This window comes from Mus pahari, chromosome 6, assembly GCF_900095145.1.
Source record: "Mus pahari chromosome 6, PAHARI_EIJ_v1.1, whole genome shotgun sequence".
Lineage (NCBI taxonomy): Eukaryota > Metazoa > Chordata > Mammalia > Rodentia > Muridae > Mus > Mus pahari.
In genome coordinates this window covers 104,875,047-104,891,185 of record NC_034595.1, presented here as the reverse complement: position 1 = coordinate 104,891,185, position 16,139 = coordinate 104,875,047, and the positions used below count along the sequence as shown (strand labels likewise).

Below are 16,139 nucleotides of genomic sequence, written 5' to 3'. Positions count from 1 at the left end.
ACTAACTTAACTAACTTAACACAGTCCACACTAACTTAACTAACTTAACACAGCTTGCTGTACCCAGGTGCTGGCTCTCACCTCTCGCCCTTAGTGGAGAAGTTGCTTCTCTTTCCCACCCATCACTGTGGCCCAAGCTCCTAGTCCTACTGGTGGACACGTGCAGATGAGGAAGACAGAGTGACCTGCTGGCTTGCTCCTGCTCTCCTTGGAGGGGCAGCGAGTGGTATAAATGTGTGTGTGCTCATAAGGTTGTTTTGGACAAACTTGAATTCCTTTTTTAGGGTGGTAAGGGGTCCTGGGGATTGAACTCAGGGCCTGAGCATGCTGCACAAGCACTGTACCACAGAGATACATCCAGCCTTCCCTATTTCCAATTCGTTCATCAAAAGGAAGAAAAGGCAGCAGTGCGGCTTAAGCAGGTAGAGTGTGTGTGCTGCTGGACCAAGCACTGGCCGGCTTAGTTCCACAGGTGCTGGTCTCAGGCAGCTCTGAGGCCTCAGCTGTCATGCTGCCGAGGCAACAGGCTGCCAGTCAGTCACTATGCTCTCAGCAAATGACAGTCAAGCTACTGCACACAGGTGACATAAAAACTCCGGGAGCCTTTGCACTTTTTTTTTATCTGAGTCTGGTTCAGTCACAGAGGCTCTTGCATGCCCTGTAAGCATGTGCCCAGCATTGCCATATGGAGAGCCTCGGTGCAGAGAGCAACTGCCACCCCTGCATCCACTCCTGTGAGAGCACCCGACTACCTATGGACGAGAACACCTGACCAGTCCTCTTACAGAGCTGTGGGGTAAGGGGTGTAGAGGGCAGGGCGTGGGCTGTGCTGTCAGGAAAGAGCCTCAAGCACACACAAATCTCACCTGATTATATATGTTGTATTTGTTGGCGTGGTTTTGGTGAAAAATCAGTTTAAGAAACTGCCCCACAGCATCCACATAAACAGACTTCAGTTCCCGGGCTTTGCAGCCTGTCTTTTCATTATCACAGAGGGAGACATAGCTGAAAGGAGAGCTACTGCTGAAGTACAGTTGACAAAGCCATCCCCATTCCCACCTAACCCCACAGATGTGGAAGGTCACAGAGGGCAAGAGGCACAATCCACAGGGCCATCACACTCAGTGCCACCACCATACACCCGGAGTTCCCTTCCTACCCCAGTCTGCGGAACCTCTCTGCTTGGTATGGCACCAAGTACTCAGGAAGGCTTTCACTGATGTAGAACTCGACTTTACTGGAGATCATGTACTGGTGAGCAAGTAACTGCAGTTTTCTTATTCGACATCTCTCCACCATCTGGAGAACAATTTCTTGTGGAAACTGGCAGAATCTGAAAGCAAACATGGGTTTGGATTTCCGAGGAATGCCTGCAGCCTTCCTGTCTGCCTGCTTTTAGGCAGGGGAGCATGAGGCCTAGCATGGCTGATGTGGGGGAGCCTGTACCTGAACAGAAGACTCTAAAGCTGGACCTAAGGCTGGAAGACCCTGCTGGCCACCCGCAGACCTAACCTCAGGCTGCTAAGACTAATGGCTGAAGTGGAACTTTAAGCTGATGAGACAAATCAACCATTCCTAAGGGGCCGTACAAGCAGGTCAGGCAGGGCCAAAGGCTTCCCACAGAAGGCTGAGGACTTAGGGAAGCACTTGCTTGTAGGATACCAGGCTGTCGGTTTGCAGCAGGCGACTTCTGGACGTGCTCGGTGCTCCAGGGGCAGCTGAGCTGAAGCTTCTAACTTACGCAGGGCCCACCCACTGCAAGAGCACCGCTTCTGTCAGCAAGGAGCCCACACAGAAGGCATGGCCATGACTCAGCAGTACAGTGTGCTGAAAGGACAGTACTGACATACATTAGCTGGCAGGCACTGTGGGCATGTGGAATAAAGGGAGCTCTGAAGGATGGGGCAGTCAGGGAGAGCCTTCCCTCCACAGCCTGGCGACCTCTGCGTGCGTGTGTGTGTGTGTGTGTGTGTGTGTGTGTGCATGCGTGTGTGTGCATGCGTGTTTGTGTGTGTGTGCATGCTTGTGCGCACATGTGCGCATAGCGTGTGCACGCACATGTGTGTTTTACCTTTGCTGGCCAGGCCTTTCTTTCCCCCATTTCACTCAGAACACCCGTAACTGGGTGAGGCTCCTATGGTCTTTTCAAGAGTGGAGCCACTTCCCCCAACTTGGGGAGCACAGTTGCCCGGACACCACCACATCAGCCACCTCCAGGACTTCATTAGCCCTGTGCTCACTTCCCAGTTCTCTGACCTCTACAGCTCAGGGTCATGCTCTCCCACTGAGCTATATCCCAAGCCTGTCATCATTATCAGGTACACTGACAGACTGCTTTTGAACCTCTCAGTGGGGGAAGGTGCCTGCTACCAACCGGAATTTGATCACTGGGATCCATAGGGTGATAAGAACTGAGTCCCACAAGTTGGCCTCAGATCTCCACACACATGACACACATGCAGTTGACACACACACAGACAGACAGACAATAAATGTGCAAAATCACCTGGAAACTGAGACTGGTGTGCAGGCTCTCACCACAGCACACACCATGCTCTACTGGAGTCTTGTACTCTGGAGACTAACTCTGGGTCACAAGGCTCTTAGGAAGACATGCCAGGAACTTACCTCATCCTCTAAGTGCCACCTGTGCCCATCCCTGTGCCTGAACCCTGAGCATTCTTTCTGTAGCTTATGCTGACAGCACCTTGTCCGTTTTGGGGACAGTTAATTTAAGGAGACATACCCTTTCCTCTGGTATCCCCTGGAAGCATGTTACTAAAATGAATATAGTTATGACCTTAAAGAAATATCATGTCAATGGTGAAAGTACCATGTTAGTGTGATTGGCATAAATACCACTACACAGGAAGCCCTGCGTGTCTCTCTAAGAACCTTCATGGAATTGTAGGGCAGACATAGCCAATGTTGGAGATTTCCGCGGAAGGAAATGCAAAAGACAGAGTGGAAGCTTCACCTTTCAAAGCTTAAGGGAAGCAGGAGACCACTAAACAGGGGAGCTTGGGAGGAAAGTGGGTGTGGCTGGGGGCACAGGCCTGGCCTAGCTGATGGGCGGCACCTGCGTTGGCAGGTATACAGGACAGCATGCTGGGGCAGGGTGCCAAGAAGCTCAGCGCCCACAGCCCCAGCAAATGCCTTTCTAACCGATCTGCTTTACATCTCCTGTCCCTCAGCTCAGGCACGGAGGGGAGGGGGTGCTGCTTACTGGGTACACTCAGAAACTCCAAGAGAAAAAAATGTTCTTTAATTTTAATGATTTAATTTAGTTTTCACTGAAATATACCATATAGGAGTCTAGAAATGCATTTCATGCTTTTGGATCAGGAGGTATAAAGCCTACCATGTATTCAGACTCAGAGATGCGTTCTCATCCCCGCCCCCCAGCCCAGCCTTACTTTGGTGACCTCCACCCACTGACGGTTGGCGCGTGGATCATTAGTTCCCGGGCACTGAAGCCATCCTCATGTCCTGAGGAGCTGACCACGACAAACCCGATCTTGTGGGGCATCCTGCACAGACTGGCTGTCCTCGAGACCAGGGAAGAGCTCTGTGAACGAATCCAACCCAGGGACTGGCTGTCCTCGAGACCAGGGAAGAGCTCTGTGAACGAATCCAACCCAGGGTTAGAGGTAGTGTTAGTTCACGTCATACAGGCAAGCCACCGAGTACTCAGACTCGCCCACCCCTCGGAAAGGGCTGGTGTGTCTACAGAACCTTTTAAATGGATGTTCTCATTCTACTTAATGTACCATTTAAGCTACTTTGATTTTCCTGAAAGTCTGACCTGTGTTGCAAGCTGAAATACATCCTTACTGATGGCCATACCATGCCTTTGCTGCACGTGATTGTGATCTAACTGGAGTCTGTGCAGATGTGATCATTATTAATGATACACTATTGGGGGGAATACAATGTGACTGGTGTACTTTTAAGACGAGGAGAAGGATCTGGGGGTGGGTATCACTGAGGAATAGTGCTTGCCTGTTGTAAAGAAGACACATGTATGCACACATACACCCCTGAAACACTCATGCGCAATACACTCACACACTTGCACACACACCAAACAACCCCCCAATAAACGCATACAAGAAGTGGAGGCACGGATATACATAGGATAGATGCTACATACAAACTGAGACTGGAGCCATCCGAAGCTAGAAAAGGCAGAAGATCCAGATCTCAGAGGCACTTGTCTCTGTTGCTACTTTCATACCGGCTCTCTAGCTCTGAAATATACTTCTGTTGTCTAAGGAACCCAGCTTGTGATCCTCTCATGACGACAACAAAGCTTCTGGCAGGGTACAAGCACCTTTCTGCGTGATGGATGAGACCGACGCCTAGCAATGCACAGGGAGGAGCTACCTGTCAGTGGAGCGTTAGCTGCCTCTGTCCACCTGCAGCCCTAGGGAAAACAGTGTATACAGATGCACCAGGGCAGAAGTGAGCAGAGCTGGGCCGAGAGCCTGACTCTGGACATTTCACAGTTTAATCCAAGAACAAGCTAAGCTGGACCAGGATCATCTGCTGGCTCCCAGATCCCTATGTGGAAGTCCACCCAGAGAAGCCCAGTAGAGCATCTTGCTGGGTCACCTCCCCTCCCCTTCCAGAATGGCATAAGTAGTTGTCATTTCTCCCAAAACCTAGAAAATCAAGCTGGGCAAGGATGGGTTCTGGCCCTCAGTGGGGGCATGGGGCAGGCAGCAGGGACAGCCTTCGCCCTGCCCCCAGCCAGCTCTGGCTCTGTCCCCCAGTTCTAGTGAAGGAAGGGAAGCACTGCTTATTCTAACACAGAGACTGCTCCAAGCTAAGTTGTCAAGCTGAGGAGAGATATGGCCAAGCTTGAGGGAGCTTGAGGAGGAACAACCGGCTGAATGATTCAATGTGACTTTTCATGGAATGGTCCTGTCATCCGGAGGGTGTGATGCTATGAGGTCTGCTTTACTGCCTGGCACCCTGCTCTCCATGTTGGAAAACAAGAGTGAGCTTGGCTGTGGCGACTCTGCACTTCCCTCCAACACTGGTTGGGGCCTGCTGGGGCAAGCTTTCCTAGGCTTGGACAGTCCATGAATCCCATACCCCTGCATGGTGAGGTTTATGAATGGGAACATACATATGCGTTGCCCAGAAGAGACTCAATCTTAGCACTACCTAGAGACCACAGCAAGGGAGGTCTCTCCCCACAGAGACTCCTAGCACTAGAACCCAGAGCTGCTGAGGCCAACAGCAGAGGAGGGCCTGCCCAAGTGGAGCCATCCTTGGGTGGCAGCAGTGACAGACAGCAGCAGTACACAGGTCTTCAGATGTGATCATACTGAGAGCCTAAAGTGCTTATGGCCCCTTGGTTACTTCTTAGTTACCAAGCCAATCAAACACTTGCTAAGCAAGATGCTGAAGAAAACCATCAGAAGAAAAACCAGTCCTCTTAACACAGGACAAAGACGTCCATTGGAAGTTTCTTGGAATAAGATACAACATTGAAATACTCTATAGGCTCTGACATCCCAACTGTCCCACAGGAAATCTGGCTCGTGTGAACACACTTGATGTGTAATCTAGATCTTTCTCTTCCACTGGATTTGAGAAGGTCCATTCCAAGAACCAGTGCCTGTCTGGCATTTGCTGGTGCTTTTTGGAATGTATATACTAAATTATTAAGAGTTAGAATGGAAAGTCACTGTTAAAGATGCTACATTGAGTTCCCTGTGGCTGTAACAGTGGCAGAGTAGAGGACACTGACCCAGAAAATAGTGAAGAGCAGTAATAAGCATAGCTGGGTGATTTGACATGCTTCTCCTTTAATCTGTGCGGCTACACTCCTAGTTCACAAAGGTTGAGCTGATCTTTCTCAACCACCACCCTCCCCTTTAGCATCTGAGGGCAGCAGGATATGAAAGCTTACTGGATTTCACCCTTCTTCCTTATCTGTATTCCAGATGGGTACAACTGCCCGTTCAACCTATGCTCCTGTCAGACAAACATTCTTTAAATCCAACTTCAATCACCTCTCTCCAGGTCTTAATTTCAAAACCCTAGGTGGCCCCCACGTAGAAGCAGAAGTGCTAATTCTGTCCTGCCACTTTGTTTCCCCAATCTCCATTCTTGTCTTGGATTTTTTGTTTTTATTTTTGGGTCAGAGTCTCTTATTTAGCCCTGACTGGCCTAGAACTTGTTATGTAGTCTAGACTGGCCTCAAACTCACAGAGATTCTCCTGCCTCTGCATCCCAAGTACTAGGATTAAAGGTATGTGACACTATGCCCGGTTATGACTTGAATTCTAGAGAACAGTCAAATCTAACGAACTTCTCCAGTGCCTTGACCAGACCATCTTCAAGACCCTATGTCAGGTGTGGTAGTACACACCTTTGATTCCAGCACTTGGAGGATCTCAGAATTTGAGGTCAGTATGGTCTTTATGTAGTAGTTCAAGAGCTACACAATGAGACAATCTCAAAAAAAAAAAAAAAAGCAGGCCTGTCTACCTCTTCTTTGTGGTGCATAGAGACTTACAAACAGAATGTGAACAGCAGATACAAGTGTATCCCCAATAAAACTAAAACAAATTACTGGTACTAAAGACCCCTGCAGGAGGGCTGTGGGGACAATGTGGCCAAAACACTGGGGCCTCAATAAGGACATCTGCAAAAACATTCATTTTCAGACGATGCACTCACTGGAGACCTTCCACCTCCTGTTCCTTCCTGCCTCATAAAGCCCACCACAGATATTTCTGGATCTGTGCAATGCTGTGTTACTAGCTGGTTACCAGAGGCGGGTGGTGTTCCAGAGTCCACTAGGGCGGCCAGCGCCAGCAGTGTCAAGTGACATTTACCCTAGCATTGCTTATAAACTAAGCCCCAGCTCTTCTATTTTTGGTTGTGAACTTAACCTGTCATCTTTCCAACCTGAAACCCCAACTCAATGTAGCAACTTCCAAACATTTTGTTACAAGGATATGAAAAGTGTTTCCAGTTTTCTTTTCAAGAAAACATAAATGTTACAATATTAAGTAATGATCTTGGGCCAAGTAATTTTAAGGACTGAGACTGCTTTAGAGAATCTTAACGCTTAAAAAGCATGACAAGCCAGACCCAGCGAACAAACAAAACCCCAAACAACACGGATCGAAGTGTAGCCTACCCGGAGCCAGAGCTATGGCCTTTAGTCTCGTGGCAACTGGTCCTGTTTAGTAACGCATGCAGAAGAGGACAAGGCGGGGCTCGAACCCGATTCCGGACACGAAGGCTGAGATGCGCTGCAGGGAGGCCTGGAGTAGCACTGGCCGCGTCCCTGCAAGGCCAGGTGTCAGGGAGCCTCCGCCCCGGGTGCCTGCCGAAGACCGAGGCCGCGCAGGGTCCCAGAGAGCCGCGGAAAGGACCAGGCGGGGTCGCTGCGATGTCGGCCTCCGCTACCTTCGGAGGGGTCTCGGTCCAGCCGCCCCCACCCCGAGCCTCTGAGGCGAGGGCAGCAGAGGAGCAGCCCGGGCTGCCTCTGCCCAGGGCCCGGGCCGCAGCTGCGCTCCCATGGCAACCAGGCCGGTCCGCGCTGTACGCCTGCGCGTCCGCCCGCCGACGCCTGCGTGCGCATCCAGGCCTCGCGGATTCCGGCTGGGGACAGGTCCTGCAGACGGACGTTTCCGGTTGCACCTCCCTACGTAGAGGAAAGGGTTCCGGGCCGCGTCTACGCACCACAGTTCCGGGCAGGAACGTTACAAGTCCAGTGCGACTGGATTACGGTGCCGCAGCCCTGCAATGTGCGCGGTACTCCGCCAGCCCAAATGCGTCAAGTTGCGAGCCCTACACAGCGCCTGCAAGTTCGGCGTGGCGGCCCGGAACTGCCAGGAGCTGCTGCGCAAGGGCTGCGTCCGCTTCCAGGTGGGTTTAGCATTCCGGGAGAGCACTGCGGGGCGGGGACCTTGGCTTCCAACCGTACGGTTTCCTTCCTCTTGGGTGGGCTTGGACAGGCGCTGGGCTTCTACAGTACCCAGAGATGGCTGTCTGGAAGCCAAGACTGTTGTGGGACAAGCTGATCTTCTTGTCCTCCAGCTCCCGGTGCCCGGTTCCCGGCTGTGCCTGTACGAAGATGGCACGGAGGTGACGGACGACTGCTTCCCGGGCCTTCCCAACGACGCTGAGCTCCTATTGCTCACCGCTGGCGAGACCTGGCACGGCTGTGAGTAGGAGGAACACTTTGGAGATGGGAGGGACCTACACCGTTTAAAGCCGTGTCCAGGGGCCTGGGCAGGAACCTAGAAGATCTGGTCTGGGGCTCTGAATGCCAAAATTTTTGCTGAAGAACTTTGTTTTTAATTTTGAAACTGCCAAGGGCAAGGAGGGAAGAGTTGAGACTGGGGTCAGTGCTGCTGGGCAGGGCAGGGCAGGGCAGGTCTTGGTTCCGTTCACCGAGGTTCCGGGCTGTACTTTGACAGGTGTGCTGAAATGCTCTCAGGTATCATGGTTTTCATTCAGGCTATTCTAGTTAGGTGTGATGACAGATCATTGTGGTCTTAATCCGAATTTCCCTGGTGGCTAATGGGATTGGGGATCATCTTCCTATTTACCACTTGAAGGCTCTCTTCGGAGAAGCGGCTCTTCATGTCTTTTGCGTTTCTTAGTCTGATTTATAAAACTGTTTTAAGTATTTACCCCACCCCCAGAATATCCTGGTTATGAGTTCGATTTAAGATAATGTGGTTTTCAAATATCTCCTCCCACTGTGTAGCTTTTCACTGTCTTTATTGAAACTGAGCTCCAACCACAGAGCTAACCGGCCTTGCTCTTTCCATGCTCTGTACTAGAGCAAAAGGTTCAGATTTGCAAGGGAAAGGGGGAGGACAAGGTTACATGTTGCTGAGGCTGGCCTAAAACTTGTGATTCTCCTGCCTCTACTTCCAACTGCTTGCATTCCAAGCACGTGCCCCCCAGACCAGCTTCCAGAGTTCTGACCTTGATAGATCCAGATTATCAATTCACTGTGCATTTGTACCGCCCAGGAACCTCTTGTCAAGTCCTGACTGCCTGAGGTTTCCTCCTGCATTTTCCGCATCCTTTGGTATCACGAGAACTTACTTCTTCAGCTTGTTAATAGCACAGTGGATCTCACTGAGTTCTGATTACAAACCAGACTTGCAACCTCATTTGTCTGTGGCCTGTGCTTTTTAAGTGTTACTGAATTCTGTTTGCTACTGTTGGTGGTTAAGATCCTCTGTAGAATGCACTTGGTGTTTAGTTTGCTGGGAAATCTCACCATAGGCACTTGTGCAAAGACTCCAAGGGGAGGACTTGGGAGATCTGAAAATGGGGTCCTAAGGAGATGGCCAAAGGAGGTGACTTGGTATGATGGAGAGAAGGCCAAAAGATCAAGTGTGCTGCTTTTCTAGGATACTACGACCCTAACCTGACGGAAGGTGGCCAGAGGAATTGCAGTATCACTGCAGTAGGGGGTGTCAGATCAGGGAAAGGGTTGGTGACCCCAGAGTCCTGATGTCTGGCAGTCTCTGGGCTGAGTTCTTGGAGCAAGAACAGCATGAATGCGTTTCTGTTTGTCTCCTGGTGGTGACAGATGTGAGTGACATCACACGTTTCCTCAGTGTGTTTAATGAGCCGCATGCCGGCGTCATCCAGGCTGCACAGCAACTGCTGTCAGGTGAGCAGGCCCCACTGAGGCAAAAGCTGCTGGCCGACCTTCTGCATCATGTGAGCCAGAACATCGCTGCAGAGACCCGGGAGCAGGACCCAGCCTGGTTTGAAGGTATGCGGCCTGGGATGACCATGGCGGCCAGGGTGTCTGGAGCAAGCGGAGAAGAGCCTCTTTGGAGCAGAGAGACTCAGGGAGATCCCTGTCTATTTCAGGTCCCAGTGCTTCTCAACCAAGGGTGGACTGGCCTCTGGAGTGAGTGATAACAAAAGGTGTCCATAGGAAGGTATCCAGCCAGGACTCGTGGCTTGAGCTTGGAAATGTGTGGAACTTAGAATTTACCACCTTACCATTTGAGGGAGAGGAGAGAGAGTTGGGGAAAAGGACAGAGAGAAAGGAGGGGAGAAAAGAGGGAGAGAGGAGGGAGAGGAGGAGAGGGAAAGAGGAGAGAAGAGAGATGTGGGAGGGAGAGGGAGAAAGGGAGAGAGAATGAAAGAGAAAGAGAGAGAGAGATTGAGAGATTAACTGAGTAGCATTCTCAGGAATACCATTCATCTCCTTCAGACAGAATCTCATTGGCTAGAGCCTATTGAATAGGCTAGACTGACTGGCCAGCAAACTTCCGGGATCGCTCCCATAGACTTCATATCATCCCTAGGTGACTTAAGGTACCTGATGCAGTGTAACCCTGGGAAAGTAGTAGTTGGCTGGTCTCTAAGGAATTATGACAAGAAACAGCGCCTAAGGAGATGGCTCAGTGGCAGTGCTTGCTGCTTAAGCACGATGACCCAAGTTTTGATCCCTAGCCCCCATGTAAAATCCAGGAGTGGTGGTACTTGTCTAACCTCAGTATTGGGGGACAGAGTCAGGCAGATCCCTGGGGTTTACTGGTTAGCCAGTATAGCTCAAACAGTGAGCTCCACGCTTAGTGGGGAGTCATAGAGAAAGATACCCAGTGGTGACCTCTGCCCTTTGCATGTTCATGCATGGGTAAGTGCACCTGCACAGATGTGCACACACATGTGCACATTCATGTACACCATATGCACACACACACACACACACACACACACACACAAACTTAAATCCTTTAAAACAGAGGACAGCCTCCATAGTTAGTTCATATAGAATTGCATGTGCCACCACACCTGGCCAGATGTAAGACTTTTGAATCTTTAAGGTCTATGGTTGAGTGAGTCTGTTGTACGGCAGTTGAGGGTGCGGTTCACTCAGCGTGTCCAGCCACCTTGTTCTGTCACCATGACCAGCATTTGCTCTCAGGGCCATTTCACCTTGCACAGCCTAAGCTCTGTGGCTCTGAAGCCCAACGTCTTCCTCTCCAGTCTCCAGCTCTATAAATGGGACACCTCCACGTGTCATGCTGCACCTTCTGTGAGTGGAGTCGTACAGTGTTTGTCCCGACGCTCATCTCCTGCAGTGCGCTGTCCTTAATGTGTGTCTGTGGATGGCCAGTGTCAAAGTGTCCTCCTTTTTAATAGTATAGTCCTGTTGTACAGATGAGCACCTTTGTCCATTTACCTGTGGGTGAGTCCTTGGGTGGCTCAGTCGATGGGCTAACTTTGAGTACCTCAAGTCTGAGGGTTTGAGGGCCAGCCAAACAGAAAGCTCTTGTCAGTGACTGAGGTGCCTCATACACAGCCCCCCCCCCCCATGGAGAGCGTGCACACCACTTTCAGGTATCTCTGTGGGTGATGCAGCTTCTGTGACCCCCCCCCCCCCTTTTTAGATTGCTTGGCTCCTGAGCTGTGTGGGTTGCAAACCGAGAAAGTGGCCTGGTCTGCCTGTGGATTTCAGGGCGTCATCTTTCTTGCAGGTTTGGAGTCAAGATTCAGGAATAAGTCGGGCTACCTGAGATACAGCTGTGAGAGTCGGATCCGGGGTTACCTGAGAGAGGTAAGGCCACGTTCAGGTCATGCTGTGAGTGCTCACCACAAGATGGGGATCCGTCGGTGGGGTTGTCACCCCTCTGCTGATGCATATCTGTAAGGTGGCTACTGAGTCAGCAGAAGACATGTGTACCTTAGGAGGGCAGGGTCTTCCTGTCCCATGCATCTGGTCTCTTCTGCACTTTGGTCTCTGACCCCTTATCCAGCAGGCGTTACAACCTTTCTGGGCTGTGTCCTTTGGTTAGGGTCAGAGGCCTCAGCCTCGGCCTCAGCTCTTACTCACCTGTTTGACAGAGACCCTGCTGTTTTCGAGCAGCATCAGCTTGAGTCTTGTGCAGAACTTAATGGCAACTGAGTTGTGATGTGATCTTAATTCTATTACGGATGTTTCCTGTGTCTCCTCCTGTCCTGTCCTGATGACATCTCCATAATTGGGTGGTAGTTTTTCCCTAATACTCTCCTTCTTTTTCTCTGGGAACATTGCAGTCCTCTGACCTTGCAAAAGTGGGACCCGGGACTGAAGATTCCTGCTGCTTGGGGTGCTTTGTAGATAGGCTCCGCGTCACCAAGACTGGGTGACAGGTCTCAGCTAGGTCTCAGCTCTTGCTCTTGGATAGATAAGGCCTTCGGTGAGAAGAGTGGCCAGTGGCCCCAGTGCAGTTACACCTGAGCTCCAGGAGGCTGTCCTGGTGCCCTGATACTCTGCCTGGCTTCCTTTTAGTGAAGACATGGATGTTAGTGAGGTACAGAGTGTTAGGAGACAATCTATAGTGAGTGGAACCTGCCCATTCTGGGGGTATGAGGCACCCATCACTGGTTCACCAGGTGAGCTTTTGGGCCTTTCTGCACTGGGCTCCACATGACTCCCTTCATCTAGATAGGATGAGCAGTCTGGGTGGTTTGGGGACAGCAGCTCCACTCTTGGGGCCCTTTTCTCCCTGCTCTTCTTGTAGACATATTTATCAACAAAAGCTTGGGTAACTGCATAGTAGTTAGGCAGTGTCACAGGCTTAGGGCGTGTCCATCTGTCTGTCTTTTACACTGTGCCATGCTTGAGCGAGCTTCTGCTGAAAGCAGACCCTTTGGCCGCATCCTTCCTTCATGATCATGCGCCACCAAGTCTTCTGACCTGCTGTATAGCTTGAACTAAGTGTTAGTGTCTGTGGGGAAACCTGACATGTGCATGGGTTCACAGAGCCCCCTGCTATGTTGAAGCTCTCTCTATTTCCCATGGGTGTGGAGGACCTGCCTGACTAGCTGGCCTCAAGCCCTGACTACCTTGGTTGTTCTCTTGCCACTGTGGCCACTGCCTGCCTGCACTGGGCCTGCTGGGCTCCCGGGCTGTGTCTGTACTGGGCCTGCTGGGTTCCCGGACTGTGTCTGCACTGGGCCTGCTGGGCTCCCGGGCTGTGTCTGCACTGGGCCTGCTGGGCTCCTGGGCTGTGTCTGCACTGGACCTGCTGGGCATCCGGGCTGTGTCTGCACTGGGCCTGATGGGCTCCTGGGCTGTGTCTGCACTGGGCACAGGCTGCTGTAGCACTGCCCTTCACTTACTTACCTGTTAGCCATCCTCCATGCTGGAGATAGGTCTGCATGCACTGTGGTAGACAGTGATGCCCCATGCCTGACTACTCTGCTTCTAAGTCGCAGGAGCCAAACCCAGGCAGACAGGAGGACCGAGAGAATACACAGAGCTTGAGTTTGCTGGACTATAATTAAAGCTTGGCACATGCCAACAGAGGTTTGAGTGGCCAGGCAGCTGGAGCAGCAGGAGTGGGCTCTGTTTGTTTTTAAAACTTCCACCTTCCTCCTCTGCCTCCTAGAGTGGGGTTAGCTTGGCCTTCGTTGTCTGTTTTCTTGTAAGGCTCCTTATTGATTGGCAGGTAGAAAGTGCTGCAGGGAGGCATGAAAGGCGCCTTGTGCTGTCCCTATGACACGACTTCTAGTGTTCTGGTGCTCTGTGTTCTGGACTTCATGTGGCCTTGGTGACTGCCCGCCGTGACCTGACGTTGATGCCTTGATCCCAATGCCTGCCTGCAGGCTCCAGAGACCGGGCCCTTTCTGTCAGTGCCACTCTCCTGAGCACAGGGATCTGCTTCTGCTGACTTATATGATCTTAATTTTTTTCCAGACAGGATCTTGATACATAGACCAGGCTAGCCTTTTCAATCCCTCTATGTCAGCCTCCCCAGGGCTGGAATTACAGATGTGTATGACGCTGCTTGGCCTGATCCCAGCCTGTTGGATTGTATTGTTGTGTTGATCCATCTCGTGGGGCCAGAATGCTTTTCCTAGGCAGTGACAGTTGTGCAGCAGTCAGATGTTCTCACTGTAGAACTGGGCTGGGGCAGGTTGGTAACTGAATGCAGGTGTTCGGGTGTGGGCAGAGCATGTCTCAGGCGCTGCGATGCCTCTGGCTGTCTTTCAGGTGAGCGCTTACACCTCTATGGTGGCTGAAGCAGCTCGAGAAGAGTACCTGCGAGTCCTTAGCTCCATGTGCCAGAAGCTCAAGTCGGTGCAGTACAATGGCAGCTATTTCGACAGAGGTGCAGAGGCCAGCCGCCGCCTCTGTACTCCAGAAGGGTGGTTCTCCTGCCAGGTAAGCCTGTGCCCTTTGTTCTGGGGCCACTAAGAGTACTGCTGAGCATAGCCCTCCTTGGGTAGGAGGCAGGGAGGATGTTCAGCCGATGGCCCAAGAGGAGATGGTGGTGTATAATTGTTGGGGTGGCAGTGTGTGGTATCACAGGAGCACAGGAGCATGCCGGGAATAGCAGGTCTGTCTGCTCCTATGTGGACCTGTAGAGGCGCCTAGAGAAGGATGATGTCTCTAGTAACAGGGATAGAAAGCCTTCATCTTTTGGAAGCTCAGGATAAGATGAGGGGTAGTAGAATGGCAGGGGGCAGGTAGAATCCTAAGGACAGGGTAAAAAAGATGTTTATGTGTTTGGGTGTTTTGCCTATGTGTATGTCTGCGCACACATGTTCCTGGTGCCTTCTGGAGGCCAGAGAGGGTGTCGGATACCCTGGAACTGAAGTTACAGGTGGTCATGAGCCATGTGTGGCGCTGGGGGATCAGACCCAGGTCTTCCAGAAGAACAGCCAGTGCTCTTCATCACTGGACTGTCTCCCCAGCCCCAAAGAGAGAAATTTCAGTCTCTACCAAACAGCTAACAATTTGGCTTCGTGAAGATGGAGTCTTACTGTGTAGTAAGCTAGACTTCAGCTCACCATATAGCCAGGCTGACTTAATATTTTATTTTTTTGTGTATATGTGTGTAAGGTTTGTGTGTGAGAACGTGCACATACCACAGCTTGAGTGTGATCAGAGGATAAACCACACCTGAATTTTACACGGGCTGCAGGGATCATACCTGATTGATTCTCAAACTTGTGTGGCAGGCACTTTTTCCTCCTGAGCCACCTCCCTGGCCTGAGTGTGAATCCTCCTGCCATTGCCTCCCAGTGCTGGGGATATAGGTGTTGACACTGGCTGTTCAAACGTCTGTTCATGAACTAAACGACTCATGGGGCCAGTCAGTTCCAGCAAGCTTGATGGCTGGGCAGAGAGCAGTAAGGGTCCTCACTCCTGCCTTTCCAACGCCTGTCCTTTCTCACTGCAGGGCCCCTTTGACCTGGAAAGCTGTCTTTCCAAGCACTCCATCAACCCCTATGGCAACAGAGAGAGCCGGATCCTCTTCAGTACCTGGAACCTGGATCATATGTAAGTGTATGTCACTAAGGTTCACTAACCAGAACTAACGCAGCATGTTGGAGCCCAGTCTCTATTCATGCACCTCAGGTCTGGTGTGTTACCCTGTGTGGTTCAGGCCCAGGGACAGACCCCACACGCTTTATGGAAGGGTTCTAGAGTGATGCTACTGTCCTACCAGCTGTCCGTGCCTGATGCTAAGCTGTCTCTCTGCCCTCTAGCCTCCCTCTGTGGGTGGATGTGGCGGCCTGGCTCTTCATGGCCCCATTTTGGCCCCTAAGGGGCTGTTGCTGTGTGTTTGAACCAGAGGAGCCAGCTCCGGGGCTGTGGTGTGGGAGGACAGGGCCAGCAGGATGGCTTCACAGCTGGGCAAGCTGTGGTCTCTTCTGCTGACCCGGGTTGGGCGGAACCTTGTTTCTGCAGCCGTGGCTCTCTCTTGACTGTAACTACCCTTGACCTTGCTTTATGAAGGCAAAGTGTTCCAAGTCCCCCAAATGGCTACTCCTGGTGTCAGAATAATTAAAAGCATATAAAAAGTGGGTGTAGCTGAGGACCCCTTCATCCCTCTGTGCTCCAGATGAGAGACTGCCCTGGCTCTGACCTCCAGTCTCTTTGGGGGAGTTAATGCCCATGGTCCCCCTCGGAGTACTTCCAGCCTTTTCTGGGTGTTCAGTTCATGTGACTTGTAAGTCCCTTCCTGTCCTCACCACCACTCAGTGTCACTGTGCCTCTGCAATCTCCTGCCTGAGGTGGGCAGCCACTTGGCTGCTTTTGTTTGGTTCCTGGTCCTGGGGAGGCCTAGGCCTCTGTGGCTCTCCCCAGCACAATTCTCTCTCCCCAGCACAGCTCTCTCTCTCTCTCTCTC

The 16,139-nt window shown here is 51.5% G+C and overlaps 2 protein-coding genes across 5 annotated transcripts in view; one reads left to right on the top strand and one right to left on the bottom strand.

The window, feature by feature from the left end:
• The window catches only part of Cep104 (centrosomal protein 104), a 32,240-nt gene extending 24,688 nt beyond the window's left edge, over positions 1–7,552 (bottom strand). For both annotated transcript variants that reach the window (XM_029539908.1, XM_029539909.1), the window contains exons 1-4: positions 7,163–7,552; positions 3,417–3,621; positions 1,160–1,333; positions 867–1,005 (exon numbers count right to left, since the gene is read on the bottom strand). In XM_029539908.1, the coding sequence (XP_029395768.1) occupies positions 867–1,005; positions 1,160–1,333; positions 3,417–3,529 (426 nt within the window). In that variant the 5' untranslated portion in view covers positions 3,530–3,621; positions 7,163–7,552. The remainder of the gene's footprint in view (positions 1–866; positions 1,006–1,159; positions 1,334–3,416; positions 3,622–7,162) is intronic.
• Positions 7,553–7,700: 148 nt separating this feature from the next.
• Dffb (DNA fragmentation factor subunit beta) overlaps positions 7,701–16,139 on the top strand; it is a 12,587-nt gene continuing 4,148 nt past the window's right edge. For 2 of the 3 annotated variants that reach the window (XM_021200835.2, XM_029539457.1), the window contains exons 1-6: positions 7,701–7,896; positions 8,068–8,194; positions 9,584–9,772; positions 11,493–11,572; positions 13,994–14,164; positions 15,186–15,286. In XM_021200835.2, coding sequence (XP_021056494.1) covers positions 7,774–7,896; positions 8,068–8,194; positions 9,584–9,772; positions 11,493–11,572; positions 13,994–14,164; positions 15,186–15,286 — 791 coding nt within the window. In that variant the 5' untranslated portion in view covers positions 7,701–7,773. Of the gene's footprint in view, positions 7,897–8,067; positions 8,199–8,450; positions 8,453–9,476; positions 9,484–9,515; positions 9,773–11,492; positions 11,573–13,993; positions 14,165–15,185; positions 15,287–16,139 lie in introns of all 3 variants that reach the window. The other variant, XM_029539458.1, reaches the window with a different exon arrangement.